At 43.5% G+C, this 23904-nt stretch overlaps 1 protein-coding gene across 1 annotated transcript in view; it reads right to left on the bottom strand.

Annotated features, from left to right (window-relative positions):
* LOC143982644 (putative helicase MOV-10) overlaps positions 1-23904 on the bottom strand; it is a 178313-nt gene that overhangs the window by 127955 nt on the left and 26454 nt on the right. Inside the window, exons 3-6 of the mRNA XM_077481542.1 lie at positions 21773-21903; positions 21437-21675; positions 12946-13195; positions 8466-8594 (exon numbers count right to left, since the gene is read on the bottom strand). Coding sequence (XP_077337668.1) covers positions 8466-8594; positions 12946-13195; positions 21437-21675; positions 21773-21903 — 749 coding nt within the window. The remainder of the gene's footprint in view (positions 1-8465; positions 8595-12945; positions 13196-21436; positions 21676-21772; positions 21904-23904) is intronic.

Raw genomic sequence — 23904 nt, 5'->3', positions numbered from 1 at the left:
TTCTTTCCATCTCTATCCACCACCTTCTTTAACATTTGTTTTAGGGTTTTGTTGAATCTTTCAACCAACCCATCTGTTTGAGGGTGATACACAGATGTACGCAATTGCTTCACTTTGTACAACTTGCATAATTCTTTCATAACCCGGGACATAAAGGGTGTACCTTGGTCCGTAAGCAGTTCCTTACAAATACCCACGCGGCTAAAAACAAGGGATAGCTCTTTGGCTATGGTTTTGGCCGAGGTATTTCGGAGAGGAATTGCTTCCGGATAACGGGTGGCATAGTCCAATATAACCAAAATGTACTGATGCCCCCTAGCAGACTTCATTATCGGACCTACCAAATCCATTGCGATCCTCTCAAAGGGGACCTCAATGATAGGAAGAGGTACCAGTGGGTTACGGAAATGTGGCATAGGTGCCGACTTCTGACACACAGGGCAGGAGGAACAATACTTTTCTATTTCCTTCATGACCCCAGGCCAATGGAATCTCTGCAATACCCTCTCTCTGGTTTTCTCTGTCCCCAGATGACCTCCCAGAATGTGTCCATGAGCCAATTCTAACACCAACTTCCTGTAAGGTTTGGGCACTACAAGTTGCTCAATGGTTTCTTCTGCCCTTTGAGCCACTCGATATAGCAGGTCCTTTTCCATAGTGAAGTAAGGATAAGGGCAAGTCTTATCTGGGTTCACTAACTCGCCATCTATTTTCACCACATTTTCCCGTGCCTTTATTAGGGTGGGGTCTTTTAACTGTTCTGTGGCAAAATTTTCCCTGTGAACCTCAAGATCCGAAAACTCCACAGACGGCATGTTTTCATCTGAGGATGTGGGCTCCTCCCCAGTTTCTCGAGTTTCCCCCGCCAATACCGACAAGGGAAATTCAGGAGAGTCCTCACCACTCCCAGAGGAATTCTGGTCATCTTCCTGGTTTATAGGGGCACCAATGGGGGCCTCAGGACAAACCCAGAGTTCCCAGAATTTTGGAAAATCCCTTCCCACAATAGCATCATGTGGTAAGTGAGACACTAACCCCACCTGATGAGAGAGGTTACCTTTGGGGGTCTCAAAAAACACTGAAGTCACAGGATACTCTCGGGTGTCCCCATGCACACAAATAACAGCCACCCTGTTCTTCCCAGAGACCTCTATAGTAACTAATTCAGCTTTTATCAATGTTACCAGGCTACCTGAATCTAGCAACACATCAACATGTCTACCATTAATACACATTTTACATAAATGTTTCTCAGGTCCCCGAATGGCAGTGCATGCAACTGTCGCAAACAGCGACTGACGTCTCTCCCTTATAAAGTCACATTGCATAGGCTCATCCACAACTGGGCAATTGGCTGCAATATGTCCCTCTTGCCGGCAGCGGTAGCAAATAATCTTTTTCGCTGCCTCTTGCAGCCTGGGCTTCCTGGGCTGCTCCCGCCAGACCTTAGGTAGAACTCCCACCCTCTCACTCTCTCCACCCTCACCCCTTGGAGTCATCTTACCCGCCACTGGGGATGATCTGGTCTTAGGGGGGAAAGTCCGTGAGTCCCTGGAAGAGGTGGTCAAGTTCTCTGTAGCCAAGTACCTCTCAACCAGATCCACAAGTTTATCTGCATTTTCTGGGTCTCCATGGCTTACCCATTTTTGGATGGCAGTAGGAAGAGCTCTCAGGAAACGATCCATAACCACACATTCCACAATGTTTGGTGCGGTCAAAATCTCTGGCTGCAGCCACTTCCTGCTCAGGTGAATGAGATCATACATTTGAGACCTGGGAGGTTTTCCAACCTGAAAAGTCCAGTTATGCACACGCTGAGCCCGGACTGCCAGGGTGACACCCAGCCGTGCCAATATTTCTGCTTTTAGCACCACATAGTCTTTTGCTTGTTCAGGCTCTAGGTCATAATAAGCTTTCTGCGATTCCCCAGTTAACAGAGGGGCCACCAGTCCAGCCCACTGCTCCTTAGGCCACTTTTCCCTTTCAGCAGTCCTTTCAAATGTGGTCAAAAACACCTCCGGATCATCCTCTCCAGTCATTTTTGTCAGTAAACGGCTCACACCAAAGGATGCGGTATTATTGTAACCACTTGCTTCATTGGTCTGCGGACGTTGCTGTATCAATGTCTCTATTTGCTGTTGAAAGCTCTGCTCTTGCTTCTGCAACAGGTCTATGAAGCGGGCTTCAGATCGCTGCTGGGCTTGTTGCTGAGCTTCCAAACTCTGCTGCAAAGTTGCATTTATCTGCTGCTGATTTGCATTTGTCTGCTGCTGGGCTTGTTGCTGAGCTTCCATACTCTGCTGATGAGCTTTCCGCTGGGCTGCAAGGCTCTTTTGTAAAGCCGCATTTGTTTGCTGCTGATTTGCATTTGCTTGCTGCTGATTTGCATTTGCTAGAGCCAGCTGTCTCAGTATCTCCTCCATGCTGGCCCTTTAAAAAAATTGAAAAAAAACTGCCAAAATTCTCCACCAACTGTGAGGGGTTAGCTCGGTAGCGGGTGTGTGTGACCCCCTGGATGGGTTCACAACACAAAGTCAGGCACAGCAGACAGCGGTGTAGGTGCAAAAAAACAAAAGATCCGGTTTATTTAGGCTACATGCAGTGACATATAACAGCCAAACAAAATAAAACAAGAAAATAAATCCTGGTCAGCTTGACCTCTAACTACACACGTAGACTCCCTGTCTAACAACTGGGTGCAGCCTTGTGTTGCCCCAGTCCCTGTCTCTATTGTAGGGGTTTGCCACACAGGCGTTAACTCACCGCACAGAACAGATCTCAGACTCCCCAGTCTATACACACAAAACTGGTTCCAGGATGGAGCATCTCCCTATGCATGCTGGGGTTTTTTGTAGAGGTCTTAATGAGCCCACTTACTACAGCTGGGCTCATTAACTCTTCCCCTCTAATTGTAAAAGTCTGCATAAAGCCTGAATCTAGGACACACATATTTCCCATCCTGAATACAACCAGGTGATTTTACCTGCGTGCTGCCACAATATATATATATATATATATATATATATATATATATATATATATATATATATATATATATTAGTGTAGGGGGACAAATGTTTTGTTAACACAAGATCGTACACGGTCTCAGCGTCCAAGTGGGCGTGACCAAGCAGCTGTACGTCATCGCAGATGAGAGGGTTTGACTGTTTGCCCGGGACCTGCCGTGGACGCTGAGACCGTGTACGATCTTGTGTTCTCAGGACTGCGGTGAGACAAGCCTGATCGCACTGCGAATGACACTAATGATGATAATGATTTTACAATTTTAAATTGTGTACGTATGTTTTTATCAGCGCGTGAGAAATGTATTAAATAAAAAACGGTTTGCACTATGGAATATGTTTTTCATCTTTTCCTACATGTGAATTCGTGTTGAGTGGAGTACTGTAAATCCAAAGATATTGTTGTAAGGAGATCAAGGAACCTCTAACTATTGATGTTGGCAACCGTTTGGTATTGGTTATATTGAGAAGCATCTCTAGAAGGAATCCGAGGAACCAATAATAATAATTGTTTATGATGTGCCTGTAACCCTTTGAGTTCTGGTGAGTTTTTTACCATAAGGGGTGTCACCGATTGTGAAGCTTCTATGCACTGGTGTCTCTGGCTTGGCGATGGACTTTCTTCTCTTTTTCATCACCTTGTGAACACTGTAGTGGATAGCTCATATTCATGTTTTTGGGCTTCAAAAAAACTTTTTTGGTGGATTCCTTGAAAATTACGAACTGTCATCTTTTTTATGTATATTTGTTTTGAAATTTATTGGATATTTAGCGCTGTCAATATAGCATATTTTATATGATGAAGGGTTAACGGATGGTGTATACTATATGTCTATGTGATTTATGATTTTAATTTATGATAGCAGCTTACAATTGGATTCTGATAACTTCCTTTTATTTGAGCGCTGGGATCAGTGAGGAATATTTTTATATATTGTTCAGTGATAATAGTACCTGATAATTTATCACTGCTTAATAAACGGACATCTGTGTTTCAGTAAATTTCTGGTACTGTAATCTCATTATGTCTGACGAGATTCCAGTACCAGGAGCCGTTATCCACTGTTCAAAGCATTTGTAGATCGCTTCACTCCTCCAAAGGTGAAATGATCTACACCGCTTTATAATCTCCTCTGTGAATGCCAAAGAATGGAGCAGTAAAAAATGTTCGCTGCTTTATAAACAGACACCTTTGCCCCCCTGCTTGTGACTCGACAGTGAAGAAACAGCAGTTCACATTTCTATGCACCTTGCTCTTCCCTGCTGTCAGTCTTTTCCTTGTTGGTGCATGTGCATTACCATACCTGACTGGCTTCTAGTGCTGCAGCTTCCTGTCATAGTCTAAAGCAATTGGCCTGAGGCCCTAGATCCTAATGGCTCAGCCAATAGATTCTGATTATGATCCAATAGAAACCTCAAAGAGATAGTGGAAGCTTGAAATACCCTGAATTAATCCAGGCAGTGTGAGAAGAAGCTCTGGAGCAACTGCCAATCCTCAGAGCTAGGAAAATACTCATATCCCTGTTATTGTATTATGCGCGCAAGGCCATCACCATGAGCTGGAAACAATCGACTCCCTGACTCTCAACTTCTGAAAAACCTGGTGAACGCCAGTTTGCCCCTTTATAAAGCCACCTACTCGGGCAGGGGTTGCCCGCAAAAAATTTAAAAGGTGTGGACCTGCTGGTTAGACGATGACACTATGGCAACTGATGCAGTAAATAACCCCTAGTTTAACATTGTGATTTTGGTATGCTGATAGTTTGACCCAAATACTCTCATGTCACATTATCCTGTCATTATAACATTGAGCACAGAATCTCCTGAGCTAACCTCTGCCCACATTGGGGTATAGATAGGTAAGGTTAAGTTTGTGGTGTTCTGCCCTGTTGCAGTCTGTTGCTGCCTCAGAGGTGGACTGTTTGTTGTATGATGTGTCCTGTTGTGGCCCGTTGCCGCATCAGGAAATTTACCCCTGTGTGGGTAATGTTTTGGCCCCTATGTGGGTAAGTTTGTATGCTAATGAAAAACTCAATAAAAAAGATTTTACAAAAAAAAAGAAACCTGAAACCAGAACCTTATGCTGAGGTCGATTGATTATTGCAACTACTGATGACCCAGAGACAGAGCTCTTGAAAACCCAGGTGTTGCAAATTGTGCAGATGATGATGATGCTGCTTGTAGCCAGTATCACAGCCTCCAGATAATGAGAGTGTCTCAGAGCCCAAGCAGACTTCAAACCATACAGTCGCTCTTGCAGAGAAGTCCATCAAGAAGGGGGACAGAAAGACAGACTAACCACACTACTTATCGCAAATTCCCTGTTGTTCTAGTGGCATCTTCTCCTGGACACCCGGGCACAAGTTACCCTTCTGTACCGAGACTTCTACAACAAACATCTCAAACACTTGCCCTTGTAGAAGTTGGAGGAATTAGAAATATGGGGCATTGAGACCCAGAATTTCCCCTACGATGACCTATGACCTACCAGTCGAGTTAACCTTTGACCCCTCTTTGGCTGTAAAAACAGAGATCTTCGACACACTAGCTGTGGTATAAATGGTCCTCGCCCCCCGGAGCCAACAAGAGTTTTCTGATCATAGAAACCAATACTGATCTTGTCAGAAGACTGCTTACTCCTCTTGTATTTGAGCCTGATACTTCAACCAAGGGTATACACCACATGCTGGGATAAGCATACCAGCGCCTAGTCCAAGAACAACCCCAGCTAAAGGATTGGGATATGGCATTTAGATTGATGTGAGAAGGTACTACAACTTGGAGGAGTGGCATGGTTACACAGGAGTGGAGGTAATCACAGAATTGATATCGACTAGGGCTTTGCAACAAAGCCACGGGAAGATTTCAGTTAGGGTCCGCAATGTTACAGCCCCACCAGTGAACTTTCAGGCCCAAATGTTGCTAGGATAAGTGAACCCAGCCATTCCAGTCTCACTGTCTGATTTGGTGGGGGAGAGAAGTATGGGATTCTCACAGAGAAGTTCTATCCACAAGACACTCCACTCTCACCTGAGTGTAAAGAAAGTCAAAGCCCAGCTCTGGAGATGGCAGGATATGTTTTCAAAGAATGAGTTTGATGTGGGGTGTGCAAAAAGTTCAACACCGGTTCCGCCTTTAGGAAGACAAGCCATTCAGGAAAAGAGTCTGAAGGATCCCTTAGAAGAACCTAGAAGATTTATGGGAGCAGCTGGCAGAATTGAAGTGATCATACATCACCAGGGAGTCTAGGAGCCCTTATGCCTCCCCCATAGTCCAGAGACCGATCGGGTTCATGTCCCCCACTGTCTTCTCCACTAAAGTGCTGGTATACCTAGATGATATCATAGACTAAGGCAAAATCTTTGAAGAGCATTAAGAGCATCTGGAGAAGGTCCTGAAAAGACTCCATGATGAGGGGTTGAAGCTGTCCCTGGAAATGTCAGTGTTACCAGCCTTCAGTTAATTACCTTGGCCATGTTGTCTCCGCAGAAGGAGTGGCAATTGACCTCCAGAAGCTGTCACCTTTTGGCCAAGGTCTACCAATGTGACTGAGCTTAGGTCGTTTCTGGGGTTTTGCTCACTCTACAGGAGATCCGTTGAAGGATTTGCTAGAATAGCTTGCCCCTTAATGAGTTACTGAAGAATGACAATAAAGATGAGGATCCAGACCTAACAAAAACCATTAGACAAACCAGAGAGCCTAGGAAGCCTTGGGAATCAATCAGAGAGCAGTGTACTGACCAGTGTAGGCAAGCTTTCCATCAGTTGAAGTGGAGTTTAACGACTGCTACTGTCTTAACAGCCAAACCATATGAACTGCATGTTGATGCCAGACAAGATGGGGTAGGCAGGGTTTTGTATCAAGAACACAACATACACCTGCGGCCTGTCACCTATGTGAGCAGAAGTCTTACCTCTGCTCAGAACTACTACCCTACACACAAGTTGGAGTTCCTGGCCTTGAAGTAGGCGGTGGTGGATAAGCTGAAAGACTACTAATATGGTGCAGACATCATAGTTAAAACTGACAACAACCTACTCGCATATATACTCACCCCAGCCAAACTGCATGCCCCTGGGATTCTGCTTTAGCTTAACCACTCAAAGACTGCCCACCGCATATATACTGTGGCAGCTCTATTGCGCGAAACATTGCACCTGTACGTTGTTTCATGCAATAGATAGTGTGGGTGAGCATGCACCCGCTGCATGGAGGAGGAGCCGATGCGTGTGTCCGGTGGACCCAATGTCCGCCGGCCACCCGCGATCGCTTCAGAGAGAGGCAGAATGGGGATCTGTCTATGTAAACAAGGCAGAGCCCCGTTGTGACAGGGGACAACATGGAGATCTGCTGTTCCTAGTGGTTAGGAACAGCGATCTCTATGTTGTGCCTGTCAGCACTTCCCCCACACAGTAAGAAAGCACCAACAGGGAACACATTTAACCCTTTGATTGCCCCTGATGTTAACCCCTTCCCTGCCAGTGTCATTTATACAGTAATCAGTGCATTTTGTTTAGCACTGATCACAGTATTGGCGTCACTGGTTCCAAAAAAGTGTCACTTAGGGTCAAGATTTGTCCGCCGCAATGTCATAGTTCCGCTAAAAATTGCTGATCACCACCATTACTAGTAAAAAAAAATATATAATAATTAAAATTCCATAAACCTATCCCGTAGTTTGTAGACGCTATAACTTTTGTGCAAACCAATCAATATACACTTATTGTGATTTTTTTTTTTGTTAAAGCAAAAAATATTGTTGTTTTTTTCTAAATTATTGCTTTTTTGTTTATAGCGCAAAAAAATAAAACCTGCAGGGGTGATCAAAAAAAAGATTTAAAAAAAAGAAAAGAAAGCTCTATTTGTGTGGGGGGAAAAAAAAGATATAAAATAAATCTTGGTACAGAGAGTAGCGCAGTGTAGAATAACAAAAAATTGCCTGGTCATGAAATGGGGAAAACCTTCCGCAGGGCAAATGGATAATCTTTTACTGATCCATGGGCACATTGCTACCACTACGTAGTCAGATAGAGGATTTCTCTGTTACTTTGTTGGAGATGTGTACATAAACCCCAGCAAACAAATTGAAATGCTATTAAAAGAGACACTTGGTATTAAAATATATTCAAGAAATGGACCCGAGATTATCTGCAAACAGTAACCCAGAATACTGAAAGAAGATGGGACCAGAGGTAGTGGTTGTGTAGGGATGTTAGCAAACTGTTTATAGAGACATAGGTGCAACAACTAGTCTTCTATTATTACTAGTTCTGTCAATAGGTTATTTTAAAGCTTGCACAATGTAATGCTCATCCCAGTGGAACTACATGGTTATGATTCAATTTCCCGTTCACCATTAAAGCAATCAAGGCTAAGCCATGTGTCCAGCATCTTGACTTTCCAACATTTCTAACTCATGAAAACTCCCTTTAAAAACGTACCTTTGTGCTGTGGGATTCCTTTTCATTCTGTCTTTTGAGAACATTCCTGCACTTATGCTGTCCTGCAGATGTAAAGGTGGAAGGAAGTAACCAAGAGGAACTTCCCTTTCCAATTCATAACTTGAAGACCTAGACACAAATATATTTAAGTCAAAATATGTTTTTATTTGGATTTAGATTATATGGGTTTAAAATGTGTAAAAAGTATCTGAATCTCCAGCAGAGATTGCCATTGGTCATTAATCCCAGATACAGTAGGTTTTAAAAAAAACACAATGTCACATCATACCTAATATCAGGTCTCATATTTTCTGAGAAGCTCTTATATCAAAAAATAGCTCCTGATCAATTATCTGAGTTTTGCATTTTGCTCGACATAAAATGGCTAACAACAATAAACTATAATATAAAAGCAATTAAAGCATTGACACACATCTCAAGTCTCCTGCATTACGGCTGTGGCTCCCTGACAACCGCATGTGCCGCACGATTTCCTGGCTGCAGGGCCAATGTGCCCTGTCACACTCTGCCATGGGAGGAGCGGCATATGGAAGAACCGATGTGTCCATTTCTCTCCTGCCGCTACTGAATGCCCACTTCTCCTCCTGTCTCTCCTGCAGGCATCCAGCTGAATTTTTTAATGAATTCCAAATTTTCGGAACAATTAAAATTTGGATCGGTCTAAAAATGAGCGACCGACTCTAATTCTGTGTGAAGAATAGCGGGTTGTTAAAGAGCGAGCCAGGAAGCCGGCCGCTGCATCCTTCACCGATGACTCAGCTGTCAGCGGGCTTCCCCAATGAGAACTGAAATGTAAACAAAAGAATGCCGGTAAAAGAAAAGTCAGAAAAAAATAGCATGGGGTCCCCCCAAAATCCATACCAGCCCCCTATCCAAGCATACAGCACGGCAGGTCAGGAAACCATACCAGGCCACATGCCCTCAACAGGCCATGTACATGCCCATGTCAGATGGAGGAGCAGGTAGTCGGCAGGGAGGCTTTGACGAGGCTCAAGGTGTTTTTTTTATTTTTGCAGGTCCATGTGTGGTAGGCAGTGATTGAGGATGGATCTACATCAGGGGACATTGTTTATTATTTTTTAATAAAGTAATTGTCCAAAACGCATGTACGGTCTTTATTCACTTTTTACACTTTTTTGGTGAATGGGTAGGGGTTCTATACACCCCCTACTCATTAACATGGGGGGCTGGGATTTTTTTTTCCAGTTCCGTGTGTGGCGGGCAGTGATTGAGGATGGATCTACATCAGGGGACATTGTCCAAAACTCGTGTACTGTCTTCATTCACTTTTTGGTGAATGGCTAATATTCACACGGGGGGGAGGGATCTGAGGCCTGCTTGTTAAAGGGGGCTTCCAGATGCCGATAAGCCCCCTGCCTGCAGATCCCCACAACCACCGCCCAGGGTTGTGGGGAAGAGGCCCTTGTCCCCATCAACATGGTGACATGGTGGTTTGGGGTTGGTGGGCGGAGTCCTGCCTGCCCCAAAGAACTCCTTCTCCATGTTGAGAGCCTGTGGCCTAGTATGGTTCAGGAGGGGGTGCTCGCTCATTCACCCCCCTTTCCTGACCTACCAGGCTGCATGGTCGGATAAAGGGTCTGGTATGGAAAAATTACCAAAAAGGTATTGTTTTGATTGGTCAAAGGACAAGTCGCACTCATCTCAATCGGATCAAAATCGGATCCAGTACATTAACCTCTTCACACCTAAGGGTAAAACAAATCGAAATACCTAAGCTCAATTCTGCAACTTGGACATGTGTTAGTAAAACTGTACATATCGTCACAACTAGTGTATTCAGGTACCTAAAACACGGACACTGATACCAATTTCATTTTTTTTATTCTACCCAAAATATGCTGACCACGACCTTTGACCCTAACAATAACCCTGGCAACCTTGATCTTGTTGTTTTTTTCTTTATTTTGTAATTTATTATTTATTTTTAATTTATTAGAATTTTTTTTTGGGGGGGGGGGGGGGGTGTTTACAATTCCTCTGCTGCAAAAAGAAGAAGATACAATGTATCTTTCTCTTTACTCAGAAGAAGAGGAAACCCAGGGGCTTGTGCACAGTGACTGATTACTCTGATAGTCAATCAGGTGACCTGGAACGGACTGTGCTGGGAGCTGGCTGTGCGCCATGCTCCCAGCACAAAGGGAGGTACGCATATATGCGGCCCCAAGGAAAATAGTCCACTTCTGTGAGGCTGCATATATGTGTGCGGTCAGCCCAAAAGGGTTAAAGTTGCATGGAAGTCAGATCGATGTTGAACCGAAGTCGCAGGGCTTGATGTGTTTTAAAGGTTTCAATCTTGTCTCCCCTTTCCTTTCTTTCCTCCAGACTGTACATACTAAGTTCCTGAAGTCGCTCTCCATAGGTTTTATCTCCTAAACTTTTCACCATTTATGTTACCCATCTCTGGACTCATTCTATCTCATCAATATCTTTTTGAAAGTGAGATCTCCAGAACTGAACACAAGATTCGAAATGGGCTAGGTTCACACCTATGAAAATTGGATGTGGGTTTAATGCATCCAATTCGCATTACAGGAGAATGTGACCGCCTCTCTACGGAGCCGATTCACATATCTCCGGGGCAGCTGCGTCTTGTCTCAGTTTCAGTCCCTAAAAACGTTCCTGTGCGATGCATGGATGTTTTAGGTGTGAACCCAGCCTAAAGATCTATATAGGGGGGATCAGGACCGCCTTCCTCCTGAGGGTGACCCCTCTAGTGATGCATTCTACAATTCCATTTGCTTTTTCCCACTGCCTGGTCACACTTTATTTGCACAGTTCATTTGAAATAAGTACCCCAAAATCTTTTTCCTCTGTAGTGCTAGTCAACACTGTACCCCAAATGTCGTACTCTTTCAGGGGATTCTCCGCAGGTGCATTATTTTACATTCAGACAGACCATAAGCTCCTGCATTGTGGTGGTATTAGGCATTACAACTATGAAAAACAAATGTTATTGTTTTAGGTTAATTGGTATATACTTAAAGTGACACTAACACCCCTTTCACACCAGGGCGTTTTGCAGGCGCTATAGCGTTAGAAATAGCGCCTGCAATCCGCCCTAAAGAAGCTGCACCATTGTCTGTAGTGTAAAAGCCCGAGGGCTTTCACACTACAGCGGTGCACTGGCAGGACGTCAGAAAAAAGTCCTGCCAGCAGCTTCTTTGGAGGGGTGAAGGAGCGGTGTGTTTACCGCTCCTCCACCGCTGCTCCCCATTGAAATCAATGGGGCAGCGCTGTAATACCGCCGGCGAAAGGCCGCTATTGCCGGCGGTTTTAACCCTTTCGCGACCGCTAGCGGGGTAAAAGCGCCCCGCTAGCGGCCGAAATGCGCCGCAAATCCAGCGGTAAAACGCCGCTAAAAATAGTGTAGTTTTACCGCCGGCGCAATGGGCGGTGTGGTGTGAAAGGGGTCTTAAGGTTTGAATTTATTGTTTTAAATAAAAAAACATGTCATACTTACATCCACTGGGCAGCTCGTTTTGCACAGAGTGGCCCCGATCCTCATCTTCTGGGGTCCCTCTGCGGCTGTCTCAGTTCCTCCCCCCTTCTGCTAACCCCCTCTAGGAAGTGCTGTCCCAAGTGGGCTACCTTGCAGGCGCGCTCCTCCTAAGTCCTGTGTTCGGCGTCCATAACCGAAAACTACCGGACTCGGCCCCACCCCCCGGCTCTTGCATCATTGGAGTTGATTGACAATAGCGTGAGCCAATAGCGCTGTGCTGCAATCAATCTATCCAATGAAGAGCCGAGAAGACCGAGCAAAGGAAGATCGCGTTGGCGATGTGGGACTTTCCAGGGCTCAGGTAAGTAAAATGGGGGGGGGGGGGGGTCATTGTAAGATTTTTTTTTCCTTAATGCATAGGATGCATTAAGGTGAAAAGACATGAACCTTCACAACCCCTTTAAGCTCTTTACTTAAAGCAGTACTAAACCCAAAAATGTAATATATTGCAGCTTACCAATCCTTATATGTGATGGTTGCATTAGTTTTCTTTTTTTGACTCTTTCCCCTTCTGTTTTCACCTATTGATCTAGCCAGTAACACACCTCATGTATTAGAGTGCCTATACTCTGGAAGCAGACACAACAGAGATACCTTTGGACAACATCATTGATAATCCTGGGGAAGGGGAGTGTTAGATGCACTCTTTAAGCAGGTACTGCAACAGTGTTTGGTACTTTTGAGATATATATTTTATTAAAATAAAGAAAAGCTGGCCATTGTAAGCACCCCTGTCAGTGGTAGTTTGTCTCAGCTCTAATTGCTACATCTGCAGGGAAACTTGTTATGCTGAAAAACAACAGACTTACTGGCTGGTTATAAGTAACCCTAAAAAAGAAAAAGAAAATGGATGCAGCCACCACATCTAAGAACTTGTAAGCTGCAATAAAGGTTTGCTTCTATTTGCAGAAAAAGAGAAAAGTTCAATCAGGCACTGACCCATTTGGTGGTATGCCATCCACTTCTATCCTCTCTACTTCCTTGAGAAGATCTCTTTGATAAGGAACATATTTGGAAGTTGGAGCCAGATCTTCTGCTAATGTGCTGGTAGACACAGCAGATATAAACCTTACAATAAGAAAATCATCTCCAGTTTCACCATTTCCTTTCATGAATTCAAACGCAAGGGTTACAGGAAAATATCCATGGAAAGCTGTTAAGGCGCGAACCTCAATGTCATACACAGCTCCTGCAAGGAAGGAAAAAATAAAATAAAATACTTGATACAAACCAAATACACATTTACAGGATGCTTGTTCTGGATCTGTGGCGCAATAGTCATTAGGCCAGATACCATCATTTTCTGCTTGCTGTCCCTAATGCCGCGTACACACGATCGGAATTCTCATCGGAAAAAGCTCTGATGGTTTTCCCGTCGCAATTCCAATGGAATTTCGCTCGAACTGTCTCGCCTACACACGGTCACACCAAATTCCGACGGTCAATAACACTGCAACATACAACACATTCGACGGCGCTATCAAAGGGAAGTTTAATGCTTCCAAGCATGCGTCGAATTGTTTCCGAACATGCGTCGGAATTTTGTGTGTGGGAATTGCATACACATGATCGGAAAATCCGATAGAAAGGTTTTCCGTCTGAAAAATTAAGAACAGGCTCTCAATCTAAAGTCCGTCAGAAATGCCGACAGAAAAAGACAGATGAGCATACACATGGTCGGAAAATCCTTTGACAAGCTCCCATCAGACTGTTTCCATCAGAAATTCCAGCCGTGTGTACACGGCATTAAGGTTTGTAAGGAGCAGTTTTTTTAAAGCAAAACTTCACTCTTTCAATCAACATTGACATAACTCCCAACATTTTTAGATGGGAATGAGGTACACTACTAGAAAATGTATGTAGGCATAGGACACGCCCCTGCCACACCCCCTTAAAGGAGAATTAACACAAAAAAAGGTAATTAAATCCACAAGGGCTTTTTTTTTAATTATTATTATTATTATACAGGATTTATATTACGCCAACAGTTTACGCAGCGCCAGCACTACTATTCCTTTATTTTGGCTTTTAAAATTTACAAATGCAGCAGTTTAGAATTTGGATGAAAGCTTTAGCACTGGGAAACACTTTTTGAAAGTGCATTTTATATACAACTCTATAGATCAGACCAAAATGAGGGACAAATGAGGAGGAAAATAGGATTTTTATATACAGCTTACCTGTAAAATGCTTTTCTTGAGAGTACATCACGGGACACAGGAGCTTCATTACATAGTGGGTTATATAGGCACCTTCGGTAATTAGACACTGGCTAACGCCAATTAAGGAGAATTCCTCCCCTATATAACCCCTCCCATATGGGAGGCGCCTCAGTTTTGTAGCAAAGCAATAAGAAACCACGTAAAACCCAAGAAGAGCGGGAGCTCTGTGTCCCGTTATGTACTCTCAAGAAAAGGATTTTACAGGTAAGCTGTATATAAAAATCCTATTTTCTTGATCATACATCACGGGAAACAGGAGCTTCATTACATAGTAGGATGTCCCAAAGCAATGCTCAGTTTGAGGGGAGGGGGACACAGATCAGAATTATAGACCGCCATGGACCGGAGGAACTAAACTGCAGCCTGCAGTACACTGCGCCCAAAGGCGGTATCCTCTTGCCCTCTGACATCCACCTGATAAAATCTGGTGAATGTATGGACTGATGACCAAGTCGCAGCCTTACAGATCTGAGCCAGGGAGGCCTGGTGATGCACTGCCCAAGAAGCACCTACAGCCCTAGTTGAGTGCGCTTTCACTTGAAAAGGAGGACTCTTCCCAGTTACACTATAGGCCTGAAGAATAACTTGTCTAATCTATCTTGAGAGACTGGATTTTGATGCTGCCTGCCCTTTTTAGGGCCTTCTGGCAAAATAAATAAACAATCAGTCTTTCTTATCTGAGCTTATCTACCTCTGTAGGCGGTGCGCTCCATTTTTACGTACATTTGCGTTCCGGATATACGGAAGTGACGTTAGAACATCTGCCTCACTTCCGTCGGTGGATGACGGCCTTCCTGTTTATCGGCGCCGCATCTGGGCGCCGATTGGCTGGATGCATGTTGTACCCAATTCAATAATGCTTGCGCCAGCCCCTTTCTATTTCTATTGGGATTGGCCATGTTTGATGACTTAACCCGGAAGTGGTTTTTCCACTTTCCGGATAGAGCGTGGTTAGTTCGTGTAACCTTTAGATACGATTTACGCCAGATATGACAGAATGTCAAATTTTAAAAAAGGTCCAGCACTATTTTTTATTGGGGATCAATATATGATATAACAATAGCTGGATTAACCCCTCTTTTTCAAATAAATTATAATGAGGCATGGAACGCACGCCGGTGGCCATGTTGTGATACCGGAAGTAAGATGCGGTGACACGGATGGACTGAATCTATGCCTAATTGGGGGTCCAGCTATATAAGTAAGTGGGCTGCTGTGGAGTAGTACCCCAGATGACGTCTTCTATGACGAAACGCGTCGGGACTTCACTGAAGCCTTGTTTTAAACCGAAAAGCGCTTAATCCTCTGTACACATGTGAGTTTAATATTTTTTTTATTACATTTTTTATACGAAACGGAATTACACTATTGTGGTCCCTGCTTTTCTTTATATGTGCTCTACTATCCCTGTGGACCTGTATGGCTGGAGATAAATTACCTTTTATATGAATGGAGTAACCATATTTGAAATCCCTCTGGAAAACGCACTGTTGAAGGAGTCTGCATATATACATGAGCCTATGTGATCCTCCAAATATAAGTTTGAGTGGATCCACTAAATTCGGTAAGCGTCCATTTCGCTTGGTGGAGGGAACATCACGTGGTGATTGCACGATTCTCTACGAAGGAGGCGTAGGATCTTTTCTACACATTTGTGGATTATACACGGACACTATATATAAGAGACTTTGCTATTTCCACATTTGAATTTTTTTTCATATTTTTTTTCATTTCTTGATTTAATGTTTTCTTATCTTCATAGAATTAATTTTCAACTATATAGTTGTATATAGTAAGCAATACGTACATGAGATTTTGTATGGTGTGTGCACTATTTCTCACTGGAAATATTTACTGAATACACATATATCTTTATAAGGTTGGTGGAAAATACGCCACATTTTTGAAGCGCTACACTTTTATTTAATATTTATCTGAGCAGTTGCCTGGAGATAGATACTGATTGCCCTTACCACATCTAGAGTGTGCAAAGACTCTTCTTCTGCGGACTGTGGATCTGGAAAAAAGGATGGTAGGATTACATCTTGATTCAAATGAAATCCCGAAACCACCTTAGGCAGAAAAGACCTATTAGGATGGATCACTACTCGGTCCTTATGAATAATTAGATAAGGTTCCTTGCTTGAAAGAGCTGCCAGCTCTGACACTCTTCTAGCCGAGGATATGGCTATCAAGAAGACAAATTTTTTAGTCAAAAGAACTATCGAAGTCTGATGGTTCAAATGGTTGTTCCTGCAATGTGAGAGAACCAAATTCAGATCCCATGGGCATACTGGAGGTTTGACTGGCGGCCTTAACCGCATGGCCCCCTGAATGAAAGCCAAGACAAGAGAATGTGATGCAAGTGGCTTCTGGAAAAACACTGACAAGGCTGAAATCTGAACCTTGATAGTGCTTACGGCCAAATTCATTTCTAGGCCTGACTGGAGGAAAGCCAAGATCCTGCTAACGACATACTTTCTAGGATGCCATCCCCTGGGTTCACACCAAGAAACATATGCCTTCCAGATTTTGTAGTAAATAAGCCTGGAGGCTGGCTTTCTGGCATTGACCAGAGTAGAAAGGACTGACTCCGAGAGTCCACGGTCTTTCAGAATGTGGGTCTCAGCAGCCAAACTGTTAAATTCACACTGTGTAAAGCAGGATGGTAAATTGGACCCTGCGAGAGCAGATCTGTCCAGAGAGGAAGGAGCCAAGGCCTGCCTACTGCCATTTTTATGATCTCTGCGTACCAAGGTCGCCTGGGCCAAGCCAGGGCTACCAATAGAACCGACTATTTCCCTCTTGACTCTTCCCAGGAACCGTGACAGAAGCGGGTATGGCGGGAAGGCATAGATTAGATTGTACCGATCCCAGGGAATTGTCAGAGCATCTGACCCCTGAGCAAGTACGTCCCTTGTCCTTGACACAAACTTGTCCAGCTTCCTGTTGAATCTGGACGCAAACAGGTCTACGTCTGGAGTGCCCCATTTGTGACATATGGTCTGAAATATGTCGGGGTGTAGAGCCCATTCTCCTGGGCATAACTGTTGGAGGCTTAGAAAGTTCGCTTGCCAATTTTCCACTCCTGGAATGAAGACTGCAGAAAGGCATGGAACATGCCTCTCCACCCAAGCAAATATGCGATTCACCTCTCTTTGTGCATCCAGACTTTTGGTGCCACCCTGATGATTGATATAAGCCACAGCTGTGGCATTATCGGACTGTATTCGAACAGGGTGATCCTGTAGTCTGTAGGACCAGTCCATGAGGGCCATATAAACTGCCCGAATTTCCAGAATATTTATGGGCAGTAGCTTTTCGGTCGCAGACCATTTCCCCTGCCTGAATACCTCTTCCAACACTGCTCCCCAGCCTGTCAGGCTGGCATCTGTAGTTACAATCTTCCATGGAAGGGGAAGAAAAGTTTTGCCTTTCAGCAGATTGTTGGTCTATAACCACCAAATGAGACTCCTGCGTATCCCTGGGGATAAACACATAGGAAGATCCAAGGCCTGGGGCTTCTTGTTCCAAGCCGCAACTATGCATCTCTGCAAAGGCCTTGAGTGAAACTGGGCGAATGGAACGGCCTCGAAGGAGGCGACCATTTTCCCTAAGAGTCTCATACACAGCCGAATGGGGGGGAAGTCCTTCTGCTCAGTATTAGGCAAACCAGAGCCCCTATAGCCATGGCCTTTGGCCTTGGTAGAAACGCCCTGCCCTGGGCGGTGTCTATGATCATGCCCAGATACTCCAACCTGGTAGCAGGCAGCAGGGACGACGTTTCTAGGTTTATAATCCAACCTAGGTGTTTCAGGTGTTCTAATGTTTTGATAACACTGTGGTTCAAGAGCGCTACTGTCTGCTCTACGAGTAGCAAATCGTCTAGATAAGCTATCACGGTTATGCTCTGAGCTCTTTGCCAAGAGAGGGTCTAGAATCTTTGTGAAGACTCGAGGCGCTGTAGCGAGACCAAAAGGCAGGGCCACAAATTGAAAATGTCACTGACCTACCGTGAACCTTAGATATTTTTGGTGTGTGGGAAATATTGGCACGTGAAGATATGCATCCTTGATATCTATTGATGCCATAAGCTCCCCCCCCTTGCAGGGAAGATACCACAGAGCGTATTGACTGCATTCAGAAAGATCAAATGTGCAGAAACCGGTTCAAATCCTTTAGATCCAGGATAGGTCTGACATCTCCATTTGGCTTTGGAACGGTGAAGAGATTTGAGTAAAACCCTGAACCCTGTTCTTTTGGGTCCACTTCCACTATCACCCCCTGGGATAGTAAGTGATCTAAGGCCAGAAGTAGCGGTCTTTGCTTTACTGGATCCTTGACCTTAGGAAGCGAGATGGTGGAATCTCCTGGAACTCTAGTTTGTAGCCCAGAGATATTGAGGAGGTTACCCATTTGTCCCCAATCTCTTCCCGCCAGGCTTTTGCAAACTGCAGGAGCCTTCCCCCCACTTGGCCGAGTGGGGGCGCCCCTTCACAAGGAAGCTTTTGGGCTCTGCTTGGCAGGCTTTCGCCCCCAAGTCTTTTTCTGCCCCTGGGCGTGACCTTGGGCCTTTCCTCTAGAGGGAGGTTGGGAAGGCCTTCACCACTGCTTAGAGTTTGATGCTCCGGGAGAAAGAGAACACCTAAATGATGGACGTTTGTTCTTTTTGATTGGAAGGAGAGCAGAATTACCCCCTGTAATCTTTTGGACAAATTTATCCAAGTCCTCCCCAAATAAGCGTTCCCCTTTAATCGGGAACCCAGTCAAATATTTTTTACACGATAGCTCAGCTGCCCAATTTTTTAGCCACAGGGCACTTCGCATGTGTACCAACAGGAGAGACAAATAAGATGCTTGTTGGACAGAATCCGAAATCGCATCAATCATGAAACACAGAATTTGAGGAATTTCTGCATAATTCTCCACTTCCTCACTGGGAAAAAGGCCAAGCATCTGCTTAATCTGTTCCTTGAGGAACTGACACAACCCCACAGTTGCGACTGTAGGTTGCACTACAGCGCTAGCCATGGAAAAGGAGGCTTTCAATAACGTTTCCAGCTTCTTATCAGTTGGATCCTTAAATACCTGAGCATTATCCAAAGGACAGGTCAGGTTTTTATTCACACAAGAAACAGCCGCATCGACAGATGGGACCCACCCTTTTCTTGGTGAAACTTTCCTCCAGAGGATAAAGCATAGAAAACCTTTTAGGAGGAGAAAACAGTTTATCGGGATGTCCCCAATCCTCATACAACAATTTATCCATTAAGGGATGAATTGGAAAGGAAAAGGCAGTCTGTGGAATTCTCCTGACCCCCAGGGAAGAAACAGAGGATGTAGCGGCCTCAGCAGCGGGCATTCTGAAAGTGGTACGCACCAATTCAGTGTTGAACCTGCTTTCTGAGTGCCTGGGAGGAGGGGACTCTTTCCTCTTCCTCTAATTCATCCGACTGCTCTTGATCCCTATCCCATGATAGGGATCTCTCCTCATTGTCAGAGGTGTCATCTGAAAGAGGAATTTCAGCAGAGGGATGGGATCTACCCCTTTTTCTGCTATTTTTCAGGGAAAAATTATAGACTCATTATTTCTTTGTAAGTGGGCAAACTTATAAAATCTGCAGGGGATCAAATAATTATTATCTCCACAGTACTTCTCCTCTAAAAATAAAGGAGTTCTGTGGTCACAGTATACACTTTCATGTTATATCATCAGCATTGATAATCACAATACAAATAGTTATTTTTGACAATCCAATATAATGTTATTTGAAAAACCTCCTTTCATGTTGTGAGTTCTGTCTGTCTGCTGGCTATTACTTCCCACATCTTCCTGGATTCCCTGCATGATTTACAGCTTCCCTAGTTTACATTTCATTTCTAAGGATTTCCCATGGTACCTTACTGCCTGCAATCAGTGATTCCTGCACTGACTTCACCTCCTGAAACTCCTCCTCTCAGCACTTCTGTAGTTCAGAAGACCGACTCTGTGAAATGTGTGGCACAGCAGTGCCTATTTGCAAGGCATAGCGAATATGTGTCACAGAATTTAAGAAAGTAAAATGTGTGGTGATCTTCAATTTTTAATGTAATGTGGAAATAAAATGATTTTACATTTTGACTATAGATATAAGCTATTAAACTAATCGTGTTTTTTTTTAATTATACATAGTAAATGTCAAGTCATGTCATCACTGCTGCCAGAGTCACATATTTACAAGTTTCATTTACAACCCTGGGCATAATTGCGTATACATAGAAGGATAGATTACCACACTGTTTTGCAGATATAATCATACAAAGTCAGTATGACTGCAAATGCATTATCTTTATGATGGAAAAATCACTGCACAGAGTGTAATATTATATTTGGGGCCCTCACATGATGGACTTATGACTGTACTGTTTGGGCAAGGCAAATGTATACAGAATACTCAATTCTTGTTAGAGTTTTGAGAGGATTAATTAAATTATAAAGCATGGCTTAGTTTTACATATGTTGACAGAATGGGTGCTTCCAATACAAACATTTTCTGAGACTAATAAACTGTGAAAGATTATATTGAGTTGATGTGTAGGTAAAGTAGGGAGGGGCTAGAATGTCTGCCAGGTTTTGTATGGATAAGTCCCCACTGCCAAGTTTCCCCCTCATTTCCTACTTTAGTGACCACAATAAAGTAAGTGCAAGAACCCCAATAGCAGACTGCAAGAAAATACAAGATTTTGGTAAGAGTTTGGTACATGTAAAAAAGAAAATCCAGAATGTTGCACTCCTCAATGTCTTTATTGGAAATATCACATGCACATCACCCACAGTATGGGGACAATGAAAGTTAACACGTTTCACATTATAAACAGCACTTATGTATGGTTCTGAGTAAGTTCTGTTTATAGCACGAAACACGTTAACTTTCATCGTCCCCATACTGTGTGTGATGTGCATGTGATTTTTCAAGGAATATCATATTGCAACGAATTCCGGATTCTCTTTCTTACATGTATCCACAGACAGGCTGTGTTTAGCACACTCAGAATCTGCTCACAGTAAAGGAAATCTAGACATGTTCACCTGGAGCAGCACAGAACTTTGGGTTAGAGTTTGCATTTAGCTCCAGCACAACGCTACAGATATTTTAACAAACTTTTTCCTACATTTAATGGGTTAAGCCTTATATGAGTCTTTTATAAAACCATAGCACCGTTCTTACCTGGACTTAGAAGTAACGTTTTAGAAGCAGATACACTGCACTCATCATGGAAGGAAAAGACGCCCATCCCACGTAAACATTTGTACTGGACAAACGTCACTGACTCATTAGACATGTTCTTAATAGAAATAGGAAATATCTTTTCCTCATTTGATGGTAGAGGAAACCTTATTCGACCATCAGAGATGTCATGCTCTGATTTAATCTGTATGCCATTTTTGTCACAGATGAATTCTCGTCTAAAAATGAAAACATTACATATTGTCAATTTGCTATTTTATTTTCATGCTTTTTCTCGCTTTAAAAATAGAGTATTTCAAATGATAGGTCAATCACCTGTTACGCTTCAGCTGCTGAATAATTTCACGTGCCTGTGCTCTGGAATAGCTCTGCTCACCCTGAGCGGGGTTCTTGCCTCTGCGACTGGCTGACCACTGATCTGGTGGCACTGAATTTTGCCAGGCATTCTTTAAAAAAAAAAAAAAAACAAAGAAAAAAAAAAAAAACAGGTTAGCAAATATGTCAGAACTGTTCGATCTAACTTTTAATTAGCATTAATTAAATTGCCACCAAGAAAATATTAATGGTGGTTCTGTCATTCACTTGCCTATCAGGGAAGTTTTAAATTTTTTTTGCACAAGTGTTAAAATCTGAAATTTCTGCTGGGAATTACTTTTTTTTTCAAGTATTACTGGGAATTACTTTATCCCCCCCCCAAAAAAAGTATATATTTTCTGAAAGTAGAGACCATGGAGAATTTATCAAACACATATTTTCAGGAAAATGCATTAAAACAAATATTAGTGCAAACAATATTATATCCGATTTTTTGGTAAAATCAAGTAAATAGATACCAAACATGTCAAAGTCTTAAAGTGGTTGTAAAGGCACAAGGTTTTTTACCTTCATGCATTCTATGCATGAAAGTAAAAAATATTTTGTGTGTAGCAGCCCCCTAACACTTACCTGAGCCCCCTCTTGATCCATCGTTGTCCACGAGAGCCTTGCCTCTCCAGGGGCTCACACTCCTGATTGGCTTTTGGCAGCAGCAAGAGCCATTGGGGCTTGCTGCGGGGGCACCCGGCAGGAGGGAGGAGCCAAGAGCGCCGGTTGGGGACTTAAGAAGAGGAACCACTGCACAGAGCAGGTAAGTATAACATGTTTGTTATTAAAAAAAGGAATCACGTGTCAACAAACAGGCATCATGGACAGTTCAGTTCTCATTGCAGCAGAGTTTCTCTCTCCTTACATGCTGAATTAGTGTGAGCAGAGGAGAAATCCATGCCCATACAGTGCTCATCAGTGCCAACAAAGCTACATCAGTGCCCCCTACAGTGCCCTGCAGTGGCCATCAGTGAGTGCTTATCAATGCACATCAGTGAGGGCTTATCAGTACACATCAGTGCCCTACAGAGCACACCAGTGCTCATCAGTGCTACTACAGTGATCATCAGTGCCCTACGGTGCCACTACAGTGCTCATCAGTGCCTGCTGGTGCCACTACAGTCTTCATCAGTGCCACTACAGTGTTTATCAGTGCCGCACAGTGCTACTACAATACTCATCAGTGCCATTACAGTGTTCATAGGTGCCCTACGGTGCCACAATAGTGCTCATCAGTCCCCTACGGTGCCACTACCGTTCTCATCTGTGACCATTAGTGAGTGCTTATCAGTGCACATTAGTGAGAGCTTATCAGTGCCATTAGTGCCCTACATCACATATCAGTGCCCTCAGTGAGTGCTTATCAGTGCCCTACAATACCATGAGTGCCACTACAGTACCCTATTAGTGGTCATCAGTGCCACTACAGTGTCTTATTAGTGCTCATCAGTGCCCAATAGAGCACATAAGTGCCCATCAGTGCCACCCTATCAGTGAATCCCCATCAGCGCCTGTCAGTGCCATAAAAATGTGTTAAAAAAAAAAAAGCGTTTTCATTTTCTTTTCACATTTTCCAACTTGTGGGAAAAAAATTACATATTCAAAAGACTCATTATGCCTCATAGAATATACGTTGGGTTGTTTGCTTTCCAAAATGATGTAATTTTGTGGGTGTTCTCATTGTGCTGGTGCTCCAGGGCCTTCAAAAGTGTAATAGGTTGTCAAGAAGTTAGATGTGTAATTTATGCTCCTAGAACACCCGACGGTGCTCCCTGCATATTGGACCACTCGGCTGTGATATGCCATTGCCATACTCAGGAGGAGTAGCAGAACGTGTTTTGGGGTATAGTTGCAAGTATGCATATGCCATGTGAGAGAAATAACCTGTTAATGTGTTAACTATTAAAATTTTGTGGAAAAAAAATCTTAATTTTGCAAAGAATTGTGGGAAAAAATTACAACTTCAAAAAACTCACCATGCCTCTTACTAAATACCTTGGAATGTCTACTTTCCAAAAAAGGATTATTTTGGGGGTATTTGTAATTTCTTGGCCCCTTTTACACAGGCTGTCCGATCAGGTCCA

Source organism: Lithobates pipiens, unplaced genomic scaffold (assembly GCF_037356315.1).
Source record: "Lithobates pipiens isolate NorthernLeopardFrog02 unplaced genomic scaffold, aLitPip1_a1.2 Scaffold_16, whole genome shotgun sequence".
NCBI lineage: Eukaryota > Metazoa > Chordata > Amphibia > Anura > Ranidae > Lithobates > Lithobates pipiens.
Note: the sequence above shows the minus strand (reverse complement) of the source record. Positions and strands in the feature narration are given on the sequence as shown.